The sequence below is a fragment of the Meles meles genome, chromosome 6 (assembly GCF_922984935.1).
Source record: "Meles meles chromosome 6, mMelMel3.1 paternal haplotype, whole genome shotgun sequence".
Classification (NCBI taxonomy): domain Eukaryota; kingdom Metazoa; phylum Chordata; class Mammalia; order Carnivora; family Mustelidae; genus Meles; species Meles meles.
The window spans coordinates 5,567,490-5,586,054 of record NC_060071.1 but is presented as its reverse complement, the minus strand read 5'-3'; the positions used below and the strand labels follow the sequence as shown (position 1 = coordinate 5,586,054).

The 18,565-nt window shown below is 43.7% G+C and overlaps 1 protein-coding gene across 5 annotated transcripts in view; it reads right to left on the bottom strand.

The window, feature by feature from the left end:
* Nucleotides 1–18,565, bottom strand: part of BLM (BLM RecQ like helicase) — a 118,817-nt gene that overhangs the window by 39,005 nt on the left and 61,247 nt on the right. For all 5 annotated transcript variants that reach the window (XR_006818868.1, XR_006818869.1, XR_006818870.1 and 2 more), the window contains exons 15-18: nucleotides 14,581–14,776; nucleotides 11,798–11,988; nucleotides 7,968–8,115; nucleotides 70–269 (exon numbers count right to left, since the gene is read on the bottom strand). Coding sequence is in view for 1 of the 5 variants with exons in the window: in XM_046010427.1 (XP_045866383.1) it covers nucleotides 70–269; nucleotides 7,968–8,115; nucleotides 11,798–11,988; nucleotides 14,581–14,776 (735 nt within the window). In the remaining 4 variants the exon portion in view is untranslated. The remainder of the gene's footprint in view (nucleotides 1–69; nucleotides 270–7,967; nucleotides 8,116–11,797; nucleotides 11,989–14,580; nucleotides 14,777–18,565) is intronic.

Here is an 18,565-nt window from a genome sequence, read left to right as displayed (position 1 = left end):
TTGCAGTAATATATTTTTACCCACTCACTGTAAGATAATTAAATAAAATAAACATTTAAAATATCCTACCTTTAAATGCCCATTTAGGACAGTTTGGGCTTTATTTCCTGGCATCACATAGGCAATTGGTTGGTCATTAGCATTGATATATAAGTCTTCATCCAAAATCTTGTCAAGTATCAATTTTTTAAAAAGTCTTTCAGCATTGTGTCGTGAATAAGTAGATCCCTTTCCAAATATCCCCGACTGAATTTTTGCACTCTTACTCCCTGGTAAGAAGGCCCAAGGAGTTCGATTAGTAAATGTAGGTATGTCAGAAGCCTCCAGTAGAAGAGGCTGAAAAAGTCATTTATGGACAGGTCTGGATAAATGGAGTGGATAATCTGTGCCATAGGAAAACCCATGGCACAAACATACGCATTTCCATAAAGTGAGAATATCTGAGTAGAACTCTAAAATTTCTATGGTTATATATACTTTTCCTCATCTTTTTATAACACACATTGAACAAAAACAGCAGCAAAATAAAGCTTATCATTTTAGGATGTTGCACTTACAACTTCTAAAATTACATTAGAGCAAAGAAATCAAAGAGAGGGTTACATAAACTCAAAGCACTTCGTATCTCTGTGCTACATTAGGACAACGGTGCATTACTTTTCCTTACAGAAAAATTTGGACATTTTCACAAATGCTATCTCTGGTCCTGTACTGAAAGTACCACTCGTGTGCCCTCCAATTATTTAAGCCCATACTTTCTGTGACCCTCACGGAGGAAGCCATGATAGAGCATAAGACAAAAACACATCATTCCAGGAGACTGCCTCCTTCCTTCCTCTTCCTACTGGCTGAAAGCACCGCACTGGCCTGGGTATCTGGTCTCCTATCCAATCTGCTGTAATTATTAATGTCTTCATTGTAAACATAACTTTATTGCAGCAATCTACTTAAGAAGCCTCGTGACGCTGATTATAATCGGAATTAACAGTTACTCTGTAAAGCTTTAGTTCTATTTTAAGAGCTCCAAATAATTACATTATTGTAAATGTCAGATGGCTTCTGGTCATCTATACCCCATGATTCAAGGTTTCCTTCCTTCAAGTGGTTTGAATCCCTGAAACGTCACATCACAGGACCAGCCCTAGAGCTGGCAGTAACTAAGAAAGCTGGAAAAATAAATAAATAAATAAAAGGTGCGTGTGTGTGTGTGTGGGGGGGGGGGGGGGAGCTGCTTGTGAGCTTGAGCCCCAAACTGGCTGTAGAGATCACTAAAATAAATAAATAAATAAATAGATAAATAAATAAATAAATGTATGTTAAAAAAAAAAAAAAAGCTCAACACAATCTTCTTAACATGAAAGAGCTAGAGAGGAACTAGGTATGCCAGAACAATGTTTGATTCAGTCATCTTCCTGGGAATCTACATGAAACGAGCAATCACAGGTGCGGCTGAAGGTGTATTTAAAAGGCTATTTATCACATCATCACGTGTAACAGAAAAACATGTCCTTAAATAAGACCACTTAAATACAGCTCATCAATATGATAAAATATAAATTACTAAAAGCTAGAATAAAAAAGTTAAATAATGCTTGTATCTTGTTATGTAGAAATGATGCAAATTATATGTACAGTATGATAAATATGTGACTGTGAATAAATACACATTAAAATATTAGCGCTTTTTTCCGGAGTTACTTGTATTTTCTACATATTGCAATGTGGAGTGATCACACATCACTCTTACAATACGTTATTTTATCTGCAACTCCTTGTTCCTCCTGACCCTGAAAGAGGTCCAAACTCAAAGGCAAGAATCCAGAAAGGGGGGAGCACCTGGGTGGCTCAGTCAGTTAAGCGTCTGCCTTCATCTCAGGTCATGATCTCAGGGTCCTGGGGAGTCCTGGGATCCAGCCTCACATAGGCTCTGTGCTCAGCAGGGAGTTTGCTTCTCCCTCTCTTTGTCCCTCCCCCGGCTCATGCTGTCTCTCTCAAATAAATATAATCCTGAAAACAAAACAAAACGCCCTGGTGGCTCAGTTGGTTAAGTGTCTGCCTTCGGCTCAGGTTATGATTCCGGGTCCTGGGATGGAGAACGAAGTTGGGCTCCTTGCTGGGAGCCTGCTTCTCCCTCTCCCTCTGCCCCTCCCCAGCTCATGCTCATGCTCTCTCTCTCTGATAAAATCTTAAAAAAAAATTCAGAAAGGGAAGACCAACACTAAAAGTTGCTTTTGTCTGGAAGAAAGAGCAGATCCAGAAGGAAGAGCTGAGAAACTGAGTAAACTACATTCCTATACCAGTCTAGGCTATTAATTTTTTTTTTAAAGATTTTATTTATTTATTTGACAGAGAGAGATCACAAGTAAGCAGAGAGGCAGGCAGAGAGAGAGAAAGAGAGAGAGAGAGAGAGAGAGAGAGAGAGAGAGGAGGAAGCAGGCTCCCCACTGAGCAGAGAACCTGATGTGGGGCTCGATCCCAGGACCCTGAGATCATGACCTGAGCCGAAGGCAGAGGCTTTAACCCACTGAGCCACCCAGGTGCCCCTAGGTTATTAATGTTTTAAAAAATAAATGCACCTATTAATTGCTTTATCTATTTTTTAAATTAAATGCATGTACATGGGAAAAACAAAATATAGTACAGAAAGGTTTAGGATGAAAACCAACATTCCTCTGTCCCATCCTTCTTCCCTCCCCCATCCTCCACGCTTCTGGAAAGCAATCATGTTTGTTTTTTTTTTAATTTTAATTTTTAGTAATCTCAACCCCCAATGTGGGGCTTGAACTCATGACCCTGAGATCAAGAGTTGTGCTCTTCCTGGGGTGCGTGGGTGGCTCAGCGGGTTAAGTGTCTGATATCGGCTTAGGTCATGATCCCAGAGTCCTGGGACCGAGCCCCACATTGGGATTCCTCCTCTGTGGGGAGCCTGCTTCTCGCTCTGCCTGCTGCTCCCTTGCTTGTACTCTCTCTTCTCTGTCAAATAAAATAAAACCTTAAAAAAATGTTATCTATTTCTATCTATCTATATATGAATATATGAGTTGTGCTCTTCCCTATTGAGCCAATTGGGTGCCCAAAGGCAGTAATTTTTTTTTTTTAAGATTTTATTTATTTGAGAGAGAGAGAGAGAGCACGAGTGAGTGAGCACGTGAGCATGGTGCTCAGGTACAGGCGTGGGGAGGAGCAGAGGGGGATGGAAAGCAAGAAGGAAAGACTCCCTAGCAGACTCAGGAGCCCATCTCAGGGCCCTGAGATCAGGACCTGAACGGAAACAAAGAGTCAGGTGCCTAACCAGCTGAGCCAGCCAGGCACCCTGGCAGAGTCCTTTTTTTTTTTTAAGATTTTATTTATTTGTCAGAGAGAAAGAGAAAGAGAGAGAGAGAGAGAGAGAGAGAGAGCAAGAGAGCACAAGCAGGGGAGTGGTAGGCAGAGGGAGAAGCAGGTTCCTCCCTGAGCAAGAAGTCACACGCGGAACTTGATCCCAGGACCCTGGGATCAAGACCTGAGCCAAAGGCAGATGCTTAGCCAATTGGGTCACCCAGGCACCTCCAGAGTCCTGTTTTAAATAGCTTTTGTTTTCAGCTCTTCCTGTGGCCACCTCCACAAGGAACTCAAACCCTTGCTGTCACTCCCTCAGCCAGCTCTACCGCCTGCCATTTACCCATGACCCCCCTTCCCCCGCTATGGAAGTTGAGGCTTCATCTCATTGACATTACTCCCTACACTACACCTTGCCCCAAACTTGGCTAGTTATATAATATGGGTTAATCTACTGATAATTTGGTAACTTTATTTTTATTTGTTTTTAAAAGATTTTATTTATCTGACAGAGAGAGAGAGAGAGCACAAATAAGGGAAGTGGCGAGCAGAGGGAGAGGGGGAAGTAGGCTCCCCTCCAAGCAAGGAGCCTGATACAGGGCTCCATCCCAGGACCCTGGGATCATGACCTAAGCCAAAGGTAGACGCTTCACCCTGATGACCCTATTTTGTAACTTTAGACAGAACTTCTGGTTCCTCTCTCTCTACCTTTTGCATAAGAGGTTATTAGCAGCCCAAGCCTTCTGAGTGCTCCCCCTTTTGTTTATTGTACCTTTATTTTTACATCATTAAGATGAACACATCTTGTCCTGTTTCCTAAACATATTTCAGTCCATACGTTGCCTGTAACTGTTGCAGTTTGTCAGCAGTGTTTATGATACTCTTCCTTCCCTACTTAGAAGGTCCTGACTCCCGGGTAACCCTCAAGAGAATGTCTACCACACCCAGACAACTGGATTGCTTTCGGATGCTTATCAATTACTCAAAATTGTATAACAACTTCCCTTGTTTTACATTTGACCTTGGCTCTCTTTGTATAATCTTTCCCATGGAATTTCTAAATGCCTTTCTCCTTCTGTTGAGAATTAACATTTGCATTCTTTACTGTCATTAAAAAAATTTCATTTCTTACTCCTTCTCACATTGCTTGGGACCTGTTTTTCTTGACTTTGTTAAAACCTGCACAGACTGCTTATTGGACCTGCTGTATACCCATGGATCCGGGCCTCCTTCTCCCTGGACCCATGGGTCAGCTCCTCTGTTTATGGTATCACTTTCTTTGCCTTCTGGGCTCTAGTCACTGATATTAATCACAGGTTTGGCTTTGGTTTCTTTTTTCCAAAGTTTTCAGGATTATCTCGGAAGGGGTCCAGAGTATGCCAGTGTGGCATAAAAATTATTTTGAGCAGAAGGCATTTGAGTTCCTGGAACCTCTTATCTGCAATAAGAAGCAGAGACCCCCGCCCTCCCCCCAAAAACCCCTCCCTCAATTGTCATAAATTCTCTCCCTGGGAGCAACCGAAGAAGACTGATTCTTACTTATCATCAGAGATGAGAAACCTCCATACCATTCCTAAACACCATAACAAAATTATCCTATCTCCCTCTCATCTATTCTCCTAAGGGCCCTTATCTTTCCAAAAAACCAAGTTTTCCGTAAGTGTTCTTCTCCCCCTCCCTTTCCATTATTAAGATGGTATATAAGCCTCAATTTTAATTGGCCCTTTTAGTCATATTTTTATGAAATCTGTCTTTCATCAGTTTAATTCACAGATCCCCAACCACTAAATCTAACAGGATGGAGGAAAAGTTTTTCCTCCCCAACATCATTTTATTCTTGGTATTCTCAAATCTCATAAAGCATCTCCTTTGGCATTCAGTGGACATTTTAATCTGAAGCCCTTTTTCTCTTTCACTCGGGGAAATTTTCTCTTATCACTGATTTGATAACTCCATTTCTTTATTTTCTACATCACAAATTTTGTCAGATTTCACATTTCCTAAGAACTAACCTATATTTTTCCTTATATTTTCCATATATATTTTTGCTCAGGTCTTAGAAAACTCTGACATTACCTTTCAACATTTCCACTAAACTTACTTTGTCAATCATTAAAAAAAAATTTTTTTTTAAGATTCTATTTATTTATTTGAGAGAGAGAGAGCACAAACTAGGAAGTGAGGCAGAGGGAGAGGGAGAAGCAGGCTCCCTGCTGAGCAAGGAGCCCGATGTGGGGCTCAAACCCAGGACCCTGGGATCATGACCTAAACTGAAGGCAGGGTAGTTAACCGACTGAGCCACCGAGGTGCTCCAATCATTTAAAATTTTTAACAGTTCTTGGAACGCCTCACTAGCTTAATCGGAGGAGCCTGTGACTCCTGATCTCAGGGTTGTAAGTTTGAGCCCCATGCTGGATGCAGAAATTACTTAAAAATAAAAAATTAAAGAGACGAATAAATAAAAATTTTAACAGTTCTTTCTCAATCTTTGTTTCTTTTCCGTAACATTCTATTGTTACTTAAGTCTTGGTGAAGATTCTAAATTAGGAGTTTCTCCTCTATACCTCCTAAAGCTACTGCTTACTTTCTAAATTTTCTTTATCCCCAGGGTCAAATACTTACTTGGTTTCTCTTGGTTGTCCAGTTGTACTTAACCTTCAGGGATCAGGTTAAACTTTTAAGGTGGATTTCCTCTGTCATTTAAAAAAAATTTTTTTTTAAAGATTTTATTTACTTATTTGGGAGAGAGAAGTATGAGAGCACGGTGGGGAGGAGCAGAGTGAGAGAGAATCTCATGCAGGCTCCCCACTGAGCTCCGAGCCCGACACGGGGCTTGATCTCATGACCCTGAATTCACGACCTGAGCCAAAACCAAGAGTCAGATGCTTAATTGACTGAGCCACCCAGGTGCCCTTCCTCTGTTATTTTCTATCTATTTCCCCTCAAATTCCTCCCCCGAATGGGAATATTCAGGTTTGCTTTAGGGTGAGTGGGTGGGCTAGGTGGTCCCCAAATGCTACTTAGGGGTTCTGGCCCCTAACTCAGCTGCCCTTCTATTCCTCACGGTGTTCATTTTTTTTTTTTTTTAAAGATTTTATCTATCTATTTAACAGAGAGATCACAAGTAGGCAGAGAGGGAAGCAGACTCCCTGTCGAGCAGAGAGCCCGATGCGGGGCTCGATTCCAAGACCCTGAGATCATGACCTAGGCCAAAGGCAGAGGCTTTAACCCACTGAGCCACCCAGGCACCCCACGGCATTCATTTCTGTTCTAGAATCAATTCCAGGCTGGCATTTGATGCAGTTCTTTCCTCCTATTTCTGGCTCCCCTGCTTTCTTCACTCCCATCCCCTGGACCTATATACTCACTCTGAGGCCCGATAACGGAGTTCTGCCTGGTCAAGCCCCGCCACCCCGATTCTCACTCTACATTAATTTTGCAGGTGGCTTATTGTATTTCATTCCACTTGTCACCATGCTTCTATCTATTTCCTAAAAGATTTGAAATATCTTAAATCTGGTGATGTCTCTCTCTGGTTCTCTATTCACCAATGAAGTGACTCCCCATTTTGTTTCCTATTATTTAAATAGGGCCTCTAACGAACAAAGAAGAAGGCATCCTTTTGCCCAAGCTGCCGTCTGGAACCGGAAGTCACTCAACAGGTAATTTTCTTTTCTTTTCTTTTTTTTTTAAAGACTTTATTTATCTATTTGATAGACAGAGACCACAAGCTGGCAGAGAGGCAGGCAGAGAGAGAGGGAGAGAGGGAGAGAGGGAGCCTGCTGGCTCCCCGCTGAGCAGAGAACCCGAGGCGGGGCTCGATCCCAGGACCCCGGGATCATGACCCGAGCCGAAAGCAGAGGCTTAACCCACTGAGCCACCCAGGCGCCCCTCAACAGGTCATTTTCCAAGCAAGTTATATTTCACTTATTCAGATGAAATTGTATATGCTTTAATATTTTCTTTGTATTTATTATTACTATTATCTTTATAGTCATATAGTTGACATATAATATTTCATCAGTTTCAGGTGTACAAAACAGTGATTCAACAATTCTGTACGTTATGTATGCTCGGCAGTCATGTTATTACAATGTCACTGACGATATTTCCTATCCTGTCCTTCGCATTCCCATGACATACTCATTTCATAACTGGAAGTTTGTACCTCTTAATCCCCTTCATCCATTGTGCCCTATTATTTGCTTTTCTGAATGTGAAAACCTCACCTTAGGAACATATAAATTCTATACAAACAACTGGTATAATTCATTAAAGCTAATTTTCTTTCATTACTCAAAAAAGTTTTATTCTGAAATCTTTAATTTCTGTAAGAAGACAGGCAAGAGAGATTTTCTATGTACTTGTGATAAATTCTTTAGATGTTCAATTTTATTTTTAAAAATATTTATTTATTTATTTGATAGAGAAAGAGAGAGTGCACGCCTACACAAGCGAGCACACAGAGACAGAGGGAGAGGTAGAAGCAGGCTCCCGGCTGAGCAGGCAGCCTGATGTGCGGCTCAATCCCAGAACTCTGGGAGTGTGACCTGAGCCAAAGGCAGATGCTTAACAGACTGAGCCACCCAGGTGCCCCTAGATGTTCAATTTTAATCGCTATAACTCAAACAATAAAAAAGATAACTTACCCAAGAAAATGTCGACAAGCATATTCATAGTAAATCTCCCAGAAGGACCTATGTGGTTTTTATTTCTTGTTCCTTGTGATGAACTATGTTCTTGAACAAATCTTACAATATTTTTTACATCATCGGTCACGTCTCTTGTCTTATAATCCTGTGAGTAAGAAGAGATTACCTTCTGCTATAATTAAGATGATACTGAGATCAGTAGGGTTTCATACTGTGATAGTCTCGTAACAAACCATTTCCAGACCAAAACCAAGATTCAAACCCAAACTTCAAATGTTCTTTCTTTTCTAAGCTCTTACATCAATCTTGTGTCTAGGACATTAGCACAACCAGATCTATGTCATTACTGGATTATAGACATACATCTCAGTCTTTCAACTGCCCGACAGGATGCTGTGGGGAGGAATATCCTTTCCCCTTTTAAAACCCTTCACACCCTCTAGATCAGGGCTCTGACACGTGGATGGTGATTCCTGGGATAAAAACACTGTCCAACCGTGCAAATCTGGGAGGTCTGATCGCTTATGGGGCTTGATCGCTTATGGAGTGTCACAGTCAACCCTTTTAACGATGTCCTGTTAGTTTCCTTTTTCCTTCTCCTCACTGGTCTGCAAACTCAGCTTACTTTTTAAAGCCCCCATTACTCTCTGATCTGTCAGCTTTCTTTCAGCCTAGATCTCCAAACTAGCAATACTAACCAGCCGCTGTTCTAAAAAGCAGCATCCTGCTTCTGGCCTCGGTCCACACAGCCTCCTCACTGTCTAACCCTGGTTCCCCTGCCACAATCTCACAACCTCAAGACTAACAGGTTTCCTGCCTTATTCTAACAGCTGGTAGTGACTCTGAGACTCTACCCAGAGCCGTCACGAAACAGTGCTCTGTCATTCTCTCCGACACCATCCCTGCCTTAATTCTTGGTGACTCAGGGGACAGATGATCCTCCCATCTTGGCCTCTGGCATCTTGATCTCCTCTGCCCCAGTGACCGCACCTTCCACGTATGCCAGCCACTCCCATGGTCACACCTACCACCTCGGACTCCCTAAAATCAGCAACCCCTTCATTCTCGGGATGCCCCTCCATGCCATCTCGTATATTCTGACTCCAACAGCCCACTGGGCCTGCCTATCCACTCATTCCCATCCTTGGATGCTCCCCTAAGTCAGCTTGGATTCCACAGCCCCTTATTACAATACTACCTCCCATGGGCCTTCAGCTTTGCCCTTAGGTCCATTCATCCCATCCATTGCTTGATGATACACTCAAGATTCAACTCTTCACCACTCTGTGCCTAAAACTTGGCAGCTGACTTTGGCTGGAGACACACAACCAACCACGCTGAAAGTGTGTACTTTCCACAAATGGCCACAGACCTCAAGTGGGCCCTCCAAACGGCCAGGTAATCATCACACATCCTTGGTCTCGCACTCCTCCATCCTAAACAGGAGTCAGCATGCTATGGCCCATGAGCTGGATGCCTGTTTCCGTACATCAAACTGTACTGGAACATAGCGATGGAAAATCGATGTAGTTATTGTTTATGTCTGCTTTTGGGCTAAAAGAGCAGAGTTGAGTACTTGAGACGGAGCCTGTGATTCTAAGGCCCATGAAGCCTAACTATGCACTCTGGCCCTTTAGATAAGGTTTGCTGACCGCTGCCCCAGATGACTGGACTACTTCACTTTCTCCTTTGTCTTCAGTTCCCTCTCTCGTCCTGAAGACTGTCAGCTGACGACTAGCCTGCTACTTCACTGAGAAGCCTGAAGCAACCACAAGAGAGCTCTCGCAAACTTCCCTCACAACACCTGTCACCAGCAAACGTCCACAGTCCTCTCCGTCCTTGTGCTCTTAGAGATGACCTCTCCGGGTTCCTGCCTGAAGGCAATCTCTGGACTCACACACAGGATCCCTCTCCCCACCACCCTTGCCTATCCAAGGACGTTGCTTCAGCGGTTCTCCCCATTCCTTACACACCAGCTTTCCACCCTATGCAGGTACGTTCCTATCAGCACTGACAGATGCTACTTCTCCTGTCCTTTCCTGACTCCGCTTCCCCTGCCAGCTGCTGTTACACTTCTCTGATCATCCTTGAAGCAAAACTTGAAAAAGTCCTGTATACGCATATATATATGAGAGCCCGCAGCTTTGCCCCACTCTACTGGACCTGTCAGGCGACTCCAGCCACGCCTCCTGCTGAAGCCAGTGTGTCTTCTGGGCTCCTTCCCTCCTCGGCTTAGCGGCCGCACAGGAGCAAGGAGCACTCCCTCCTCCCTGAAGGCTTCCTGTAAGGACTGCTGATCTTCCCCTCACCTTGCTTATTCTCTTTCTTGGTCTCCTTTCCTAGTCCCTGCTCTTCTCCTTAAACTCTTAATGTCCTGGAACTTGGTCATTGTTTTCTTTTCTGTGGTCTAACCTTATACCCCTGAAGATTTCAGCTGCTCTTATGGCTCTGAATACCATCTGTATGCCAACCACTCCTGAACTGGTGGGTACCACAAGCCCCTTTTCAGGATTTCGGAATCTAACAGATTTATCTAACTCAAAACACCCCAGACCGAACCGATCTGGCCTGCCAAATGGCCATCCCCAAGCCTTGTGGCTGAGGGTCAGCCACACCACCCCTCCAGCTGTGGCTCTGGCTTGCCGCTTCCTTTCCCCCAACTGACTTTTAGCCCTGCTCAGCTACACGGGCTCCCTTTGCTATCCCTCAAATGCACAGGCATGCCCCCCACATCTGGGAGCCAAGAAAGCCCATGTCCAGGGAGTGGTTCAGCTAAGTCCCTTTTCAGGTGTCCGTGGCTCAGGCAGCCTGCATCCTCTGTGAGGAGACTTCCCTGGGCCACCGCACCTAGTCCTGCACCTGGCATCCCACTCACTGCGCCAGGCTCCCACACCGCTGTGCTGCCCGTGCCCTTACACTGTACGTACTCAGCCTCCCTCCGCAGGAATGTAAGCCCCACAAGGGCAGGGATCTTTTTATTCTGTTCAGGGATGCATCCCGATCTCCTAGAACAGCGCCTGCCACAGCAGGCTCTCAACAAACATTTGTTAAACAAGAATGGATACTGATCAGTGACGTCCAGGTGGAACCGGCCACGAATCCGCAGACCCAACCCTCTGCGTTGGCTAGCGCCACAGACCTCTGTGACTGTGCTTATCACGTGCCATGTCTGTCCCCCTCCAGTCTATGAACAGGCTGCTCTTTTGTGAGTCCCCAGCACCTTGCACAGACATTTCAAATAATGGATCAAATATGAAAATGCTCTGTAAACTGTGAAGGACGGAGACATTAAAACACAGAATTACCATGAGAGGTAAAATGAAGTACCTAATGATTGAATTTAACTTCTCACGGTTATCTTTAGGACAAATGAATTGCCATTAATTCTTTATAGCTTTTAAATAACCAATTTACAGTATAATGTAATTGACCTGATTCAAACACACAGTATACTAGTTATTATAACTCTTCAGGATGAGAACTTCAAATACATACTGGGATTTGAATCTACATACTCTCCTGCCCATGTTGGATCTTTTTGGATATTTACGGATGAATGATACTTCTAAAATATCCTACTGTACACATATATAACCTCAATATTTGGGATGGGTCCAGGGTATTTTTTTAGGCTTCTAATTCAAAAGCTATTCCACAGAATTACTATTAAATGTTTCTATTCCAAAATACCATGGGGAGGAAGCCACCTTTCCCTGGTTCAATCCCTGAGGGCCCACTTAAGGTTACCTAACTTATATCTAACTTTGCCAAATTAAAGTGTTGGCAATTTCCTGAATTACAAGGAACTTAAAACTTTCTTATTTTACCTTTGTTTTGCAGCAGTTATCACAAGAAACATCTGGGTATTTCTTACAAAAATCAGGATTAAATCCATTTTCACCAAAGTAAGCCAAAAGCTGTATTCTCCTGCATTCTGTTATATTTTCACAGTAATGCACCATACTGTACAAATTATTGAAGTGAGTCTCTCTGGTATGATGGTTTCCATCTTTTTCCACTAAAAGAGGTAAAGAACAAAATAAAAATACTCATTAAAGTAGGAAAACAGAAGAAAATATCACAGAAATATTTGGAATAGATTCCAAAACTTTAAATACTAATAAAACAAAATTACTGCTAGCACTATATATCAGTACGACATCATTCTACGTTATGACAAAACCGTGTATTTATGTTTATCCCTCAGATTTTTAGTTTTATAGAAATAAATGAAGACTATCACCAGGAGTAGCTGAAAAAATTTTGCGAATCTTCATGATTCCCAATGATGAAGATGTGAATCAAATTTACTGTATTTACCAGACGAGCACGCCGGCTCAGCTGGACATTCGAAGTCAGCAGAGCAAAGCAACCACGGCGGCAGGCCAGGCGCCCCCCACCACCGCCCCGGTGTCTGGGATCAGAGTAGTTATGCCAGCGGTTCCAAAGCCACGTGCCAAGCAGCTCTGGGGTGTTGCAGTGAACTCATGGCGGGTGCTGGCAGGGTATTTTAAATTTAAGGGAAACACAGCAATATTTGAACACCATACAAACCGCCACCCTGAGGTCAGGCTGCCTACACTCCTTCCAATGCCATTTCTGTGAAACCGAAGTTTTGGCAGTTGCTGTGATAAATCCAAGAACCTCCAGAAAAATCCATGAGAAACAGGAAATAGGGTGGCAGTGTCTAATCTCATTTCAAGGTTTGAGAACCACATGCACATACTTTCCATTTGTAAGCAACTTGAGGTTCATTAAGAATGAAAATAAAATTTTTTTTCTAGTTTATGAGTATTCTTTTTTTAAATGTTGCTAAGTGTTTAAAACTTAAATGCTTATTGAATTACTTGGATCTAACTTAATATAGGCTCTGTTTAAAAACACAAATTGTCACACTAAGTTGTTGTGTGGTTTTTTTTTTGAAGATTTTACTTGACAGAAAGAGACACAGCGAGAGAGGGAACACAAGCAGGAAGAGTGGGAGAGGGAGAAGCAGGCCTCCCGCTGAGCAGGGAGCCTGATGCAGGGCTTGATCCCAGGACACTGGGATCATGACCTGAGCCGAAGGCAGATGCTTAATGACTGAGCCACCCAGGAGCCCCATATCACGCTAAGTTTTAAGGTCTCACTTTTTTCACTGAGAATCATCCTTATTTATTTATTTTTTTAAGATTTATTTATTTGAGAGAGAGAGAGAGAGCACGTGCACATGAGCATGAGAGGGAGAGAGGCAGGGTCTGAGCAGCAGACTCCGATGCAGAAGCCGGATGCAGGGCTCGATCCCAGGACCCTGGGACCTGAGCTGAAGTCAGATACTTAACACTGAGCCACCCAGGCACCCTCACTGAGAATCATCTTAGTAGAGTGCAAGGGGTGTGGGCTTTGGAGGTTAGACAGACCTGGGCCCCATCAGGGCTCCATGACCTACCGGCTCTACATCTGCCGTGCTCCTGTGTGAAATGAGGACAGTAACAGTAGCACCTGTGAGGCCTGTTTTGAAGACTGGATGAAGGGATATAATCAAGCAGTTAAGACAGTGCATACAGTAGGTGCTAAGCAATGTCATCTATCTACCACTGGATTCGCACTCCTCCTGGCCCCCCACTCCTACCGCTACTGCTGCTCATCAGCGTTCTTGGAAGCAAGTTACAAAACCTTAAAGAAACTCCCTTTCACCATGGGGTGAACGCCATCTCAAAAGCCAGGGATGACGGGCACAAAAGGTGACCGGATATTTGGCACAGTGCCTGGTAAGTGTCATGCCCCATGTACAATGCCTGTGGCAGGATCCATTCAGAAGTGGGTCTCAAAATAGCAAATTTATTGAGGAAATGTACTTAACTATCACGACTTAGTAGAAAAATGCGCAAAGGGCATAGTAAGATTCTAGAATATGAATTCACTTTAACCTGGCAAGTCTAGGTCTGGAAATTTATCCTATATAGACAGCTGCACAAACGCCCAAAGATATGTGCAACAGGTGCTCAGCACCGCACTGCTGATAACTGCGCAGAACAGCAAACAGTCAAGGTCTCTCGTCCGAGAGGACCTGGTAAACGGACATGGAATGCTATGCAGTCGAACTACACGTATCAGTCGGTTTTAATTACATCCTAGTGTAGACTGAAACAAACTATATGTCTGCATATAATATAATCCCAAGCACAAATGGCAAAATATATGCATTTGGCAGGGATAAACACCAAAAACAGGATATTGCTTCTCTCTGATGGGTGAGTGGAGGGCTGAGGGAGGAGAGAGATATATGGGGTGGGGGGGGGAGGAGTTATTTCTGAACCCGGTGGTATCTGAGGGTTTGTTCTTTTTCCCATTCTATGTTTCTGCATGTTTGAAATACGAGTTACATGCAAGCACGCATGAGAGCTTGGATCTGGAAGGCTACGTGGGAAGCCAAAAGCTGGACTGACTTTCTAGGGCTGGATTGTGTACAAGGCATGGTCTGGACATTTTCCACTGTGTCCATGTCTACATACACACGTCCACACGATTTGAGTTTTACATGACAAGCCTGTGTAACGCTTGTATAACTATTTAAAGAAAGCCAGGAGCAGATGCTCCCGGGAGACCGCAGGGGCGGGGCTCGGCTTACTCAGGATGAGTCTCTTCAGCCGGGTCACGTCGTGGTAGGTGTAGAAGAGGAGGCAGTGTGATGTCTCCCCATCTCTCCCAGCTCTGCCGGACTCCTGGTAGTAGCCCTCCACAGATTTAGGGAGAGACGCGTGGATCACGAACCGCACGTCGGGTTTGTCGATCCCCATTCCGAATGCTATTGTTGCACAGATAACCTGAGGGAACAGCACATGCCTCTTAGGCTCAGAACAGATGGAAAGGGACATTTTAGTAACAGTCGCCTTGAAAAGCTCTATCCTCTGCTTTACTTTAAAGTGTACTCTATCCCGCAATCTAGTATCTTAACTTGGTCCCATTATTGAGGATGACTAATGTGAGGTCTTCCTATGGATAATCTGCAATCCTAGGAAAGTCCGAGAAGATGAAGAGGAGCTCGCGGCGGCAGGCACTTTCTCGTGGGATCTGGCATCATGGAAGGGGCCAGAATCAAAAGTCATCATGTCTTGGGGGGGTGGCCACTGCTTGCTCTCTTCTGTTGCTGATATGGAGGCATGAGGGGCACTGTCACAAACGAGCGTTCCCAGGGCTTTTGCTCCCAGATGCCGCCACTGCCAGCTTCTCTGATGCTTTGGGGACACTGGCATTCTCATCTGCCCCCATGCTTACCATCCGTGCTCCCAGTGGGAGCAGCTGACGGATCACACACGGGCTCCTTTTCCTCAACAGCTGATTTCAAAGGAAAAACTTGCAAAATTTTTATTGGAACTCACGTGGGTAAAAGTCTGAGAGGTGCTTCTACTACAAAAAATACTGCAGACTGCGGTATTGGCCTATGCAAATCACTTAGGACAGGAAAGGTGACAGTTAAATTTCAGGAGCTTCAGAAATCCGCCTTTAGTTAAAAAAAAAATCATTTTCAAGAATATCCATTTCAGTTGCAAATGTAGGACGTATTAACCCAGACAAAACCATTACATCTCCAGCTTTATTATAGAAATAAAGCTGCAAGACATCCCCCCTCCAATTTCAAGAAAATAAATAGCGGCTGCAGGAACAGTATTTCAAAAGCAGCGGAACTACCTGGCAGCCAGACTGAGGCTGAGGACATGGTCTCGGTGACCGAGGACCAGGGTGAGCAAGCGCAGGCCACGGAGAACATGGCCAACAGACAGTCGTGCTTGGTGGCACTGGGGGTGGCTGCGGCCTCGTCAGCCTCTAAATTGATGGCACTTTGATGGAAGGAAGTGTCCTTGGAAAAGAGAGAGTCTCCTGGAGCCTCTAGTGGGGGAGAGCAGGTGGAGAGGCTGCGCCGGGAGGTGAGGCAGCCAGCCGGCCTGCTGCGTTCCAAGAAGTGGGGGTGCGGGTGCGGCTCCCCTGGTCAGGTGGGCAGAGTGTGGGCTCCCAGTGAGGCAACCCCAACGCCAGCTCCCCCTCTGAAAGCCTTTACTTCGTGTCACTGGGAAAACTGGCTTAGTCAAGCTGTTACTTCCTTCTTTATTTCTGTGTTGCTTTTGAAACTTCAGACTATAATAATGTCTTTGTGGAGAAAAACAATGAGGTTTTAGTCTATCTGACAAGTCTAACAAGATCAAGGTTGTCCGGTGACTGTATAATTACACCTTGAGGATTAGCCAGTCTGAAAACAGAAACAAAAACGCACCCATTTTCTTAAACTGTATTTTTGATCAAAGTGTTTCATGTACATATATACAGATATGTATACATGCGTGCATGGCTATTACAGAACATTTATACTATATGTAAAGATTAAAAGAACTCGAAAAGAACTGGCTTTTTTCTTTTTTTCTCATCTATTTTTCTATTCAAAAAATTTTTTTAAAGATTTACTTATTTTTTTGAGAGCTAGAGAAAGCAGTGGGGAGGGACAGAAAGTGAGTATCTGCACTGAGCGCAGAGCCCAATGTGGGGCTTGATCCCAAGACCCCAAGATCATGACCCGAGGGCTGAAACAAGAGTCAGACACTTAACTGACTGAGCCACCCAGGTGCCCCTCAATTTTCTTTTCTATAGCTGAGATTTCATACATTTAGGTTCCATTTGTCCCTACGTTTCTCCATCACTGGCATCTGAACATTTTCATATCATTATGAAATTCTTCATAAACCATTTTCTTTAAGATTTTATTCACTTATCTGAGAGAGAGTGGAGAGAAGGTATGAGGGAGCGTTCAGAGGGAGATGCAGACTCCCCGCTAAGCAGGGAGCCCAGTGTGGGGCTTGATCCCTGGACTCCAGGATCATGACCTGAGCCAAAGGCAGAGGCTTAACCAACTGAGCCACTCAGGTACTCGCTTCATAAACCATTTTCTCTTCTTTTTTTTTTTTTTTTTTAAGATTTTATTTATTTGACAGAGATCACAAGTAGGCAGAGAGGCAGGCAGAGAGAGGAGGAAGCAGGTTCCCCACTGAGCAGAGAGCCTGACTCGGGGCTCAATCCCAGGACTCTGGGATCATGACCTGAGCCGAAGGCAGAGGTTTTAATCCACTGAGCCACCCAGGCACCCATACACCATTTTCAATGCCAAGAATCGCTATAATGTACCCAGTCACTCTTTCAGGACATTTAGGCTACTTACTATTAAGAATAACGCTATCGGGGCACCTGGGGGGCTCAGTCATTAAGCATCTGCCTTCAGCTCAGGTCACGATCCTGGGGTCCCGGGATCGAGCCCCACATTAGGCTTCCTGCTCAGTGGGAAGCCTGCTTCTCCCTCTCCTATTCCTCCTGCTGTGTTCCCTCTCTCGCTGTCTCTTTCAAATGAATAAATAAAATCTTAAAAAGAAGATAGCGCTATCATACAGTCAATGACATTGTAATAACTTGGTATGGTTCTAAGTGGTTGGTACAATTATCACGGCGGCATTTTTTTTACGGCAGGCATTTCACAGTGCAGAGTTGTCAAGTCACTGTGCTGTATACCTGAAAGTAACATGATATTGTATGCACCAGCTATACTTCAATTACAGAAAGCCCCAAAACCCATACAAACACTGACGTAAATTCCATGCATGCGTTTCAGATCTGAGGCTCCTCGAACAGTCTGCCATATTCTTTTCCAGAAAGGCTCTCAGGAGCATTGCAGGAAATCACCTCTCAGAGCACTGTCCCCCACAGTTAATAAAAGTTTGCTAATATAGAGGTGAAAATGGTCTCTCACTAATTTGTTTGGATTCCTTTAATAATGAGCAAAGCTGCACACTGAAAAACAATTCTACTTAGCCTTTTGTGGCTCCTTCTTTTCGATGTCTCTTGATAGCCTGGGGTAATTTACTATTTGAGACTTATGTTTTTCTCATTGAAGTTTTGGGATATTTTATTTGCAGAAGACATTATTTCCCTAGTTGTTTGTTCTTTGCTATTGCCTTTAATTTTGTTCGACACAGAAGTGTTTAGTTATTTAGATTTTTAATCTTTGGAGCTCTTTTTAAGCTTAGGGTCTCTTCCAGCCAGAGTTCATACATTTAAAAATACCAATATTTTTATTTACCTGTGATTCATTTTGATAGGAGGATCCAAAACGATTCCCCCCAGCAGGTAAGCATACCACCAGTTGGATCATCCTCCTTTCCTCATTATTTTTCAATATCATCCTTGCCACATATTGTTTTTACCTTTTTTATTTTTTTAAGATTTATTTATTTATTTCAGGAGAATCTCAAGCAGACTCCACCCTGAGTACGGAGCCCTATTTGGGGCTTGATCTCATGATCAAGAAACCCAAGAGTTGGATGCTCAACTGACTGTACCAACCAGGTACCCCGTTTTACATGTTTTCCTGTCTAATTCTGGATTTCTGTGTCACTGATCTGTCTGCAATGTACTGCAAAGCTAGTGTTCATGTGTTTTCATTTTCCTGCCAAATTCTTTCAGTTACTTTAACATGAATATTCTTCCAAGAAAACTTCAGAAAAAGTTTATCAAAGGGAAAAAAAAAAACGCACTGGAATTTTGCTTAGTGCAATATACAAATTAGGGAAGATTGG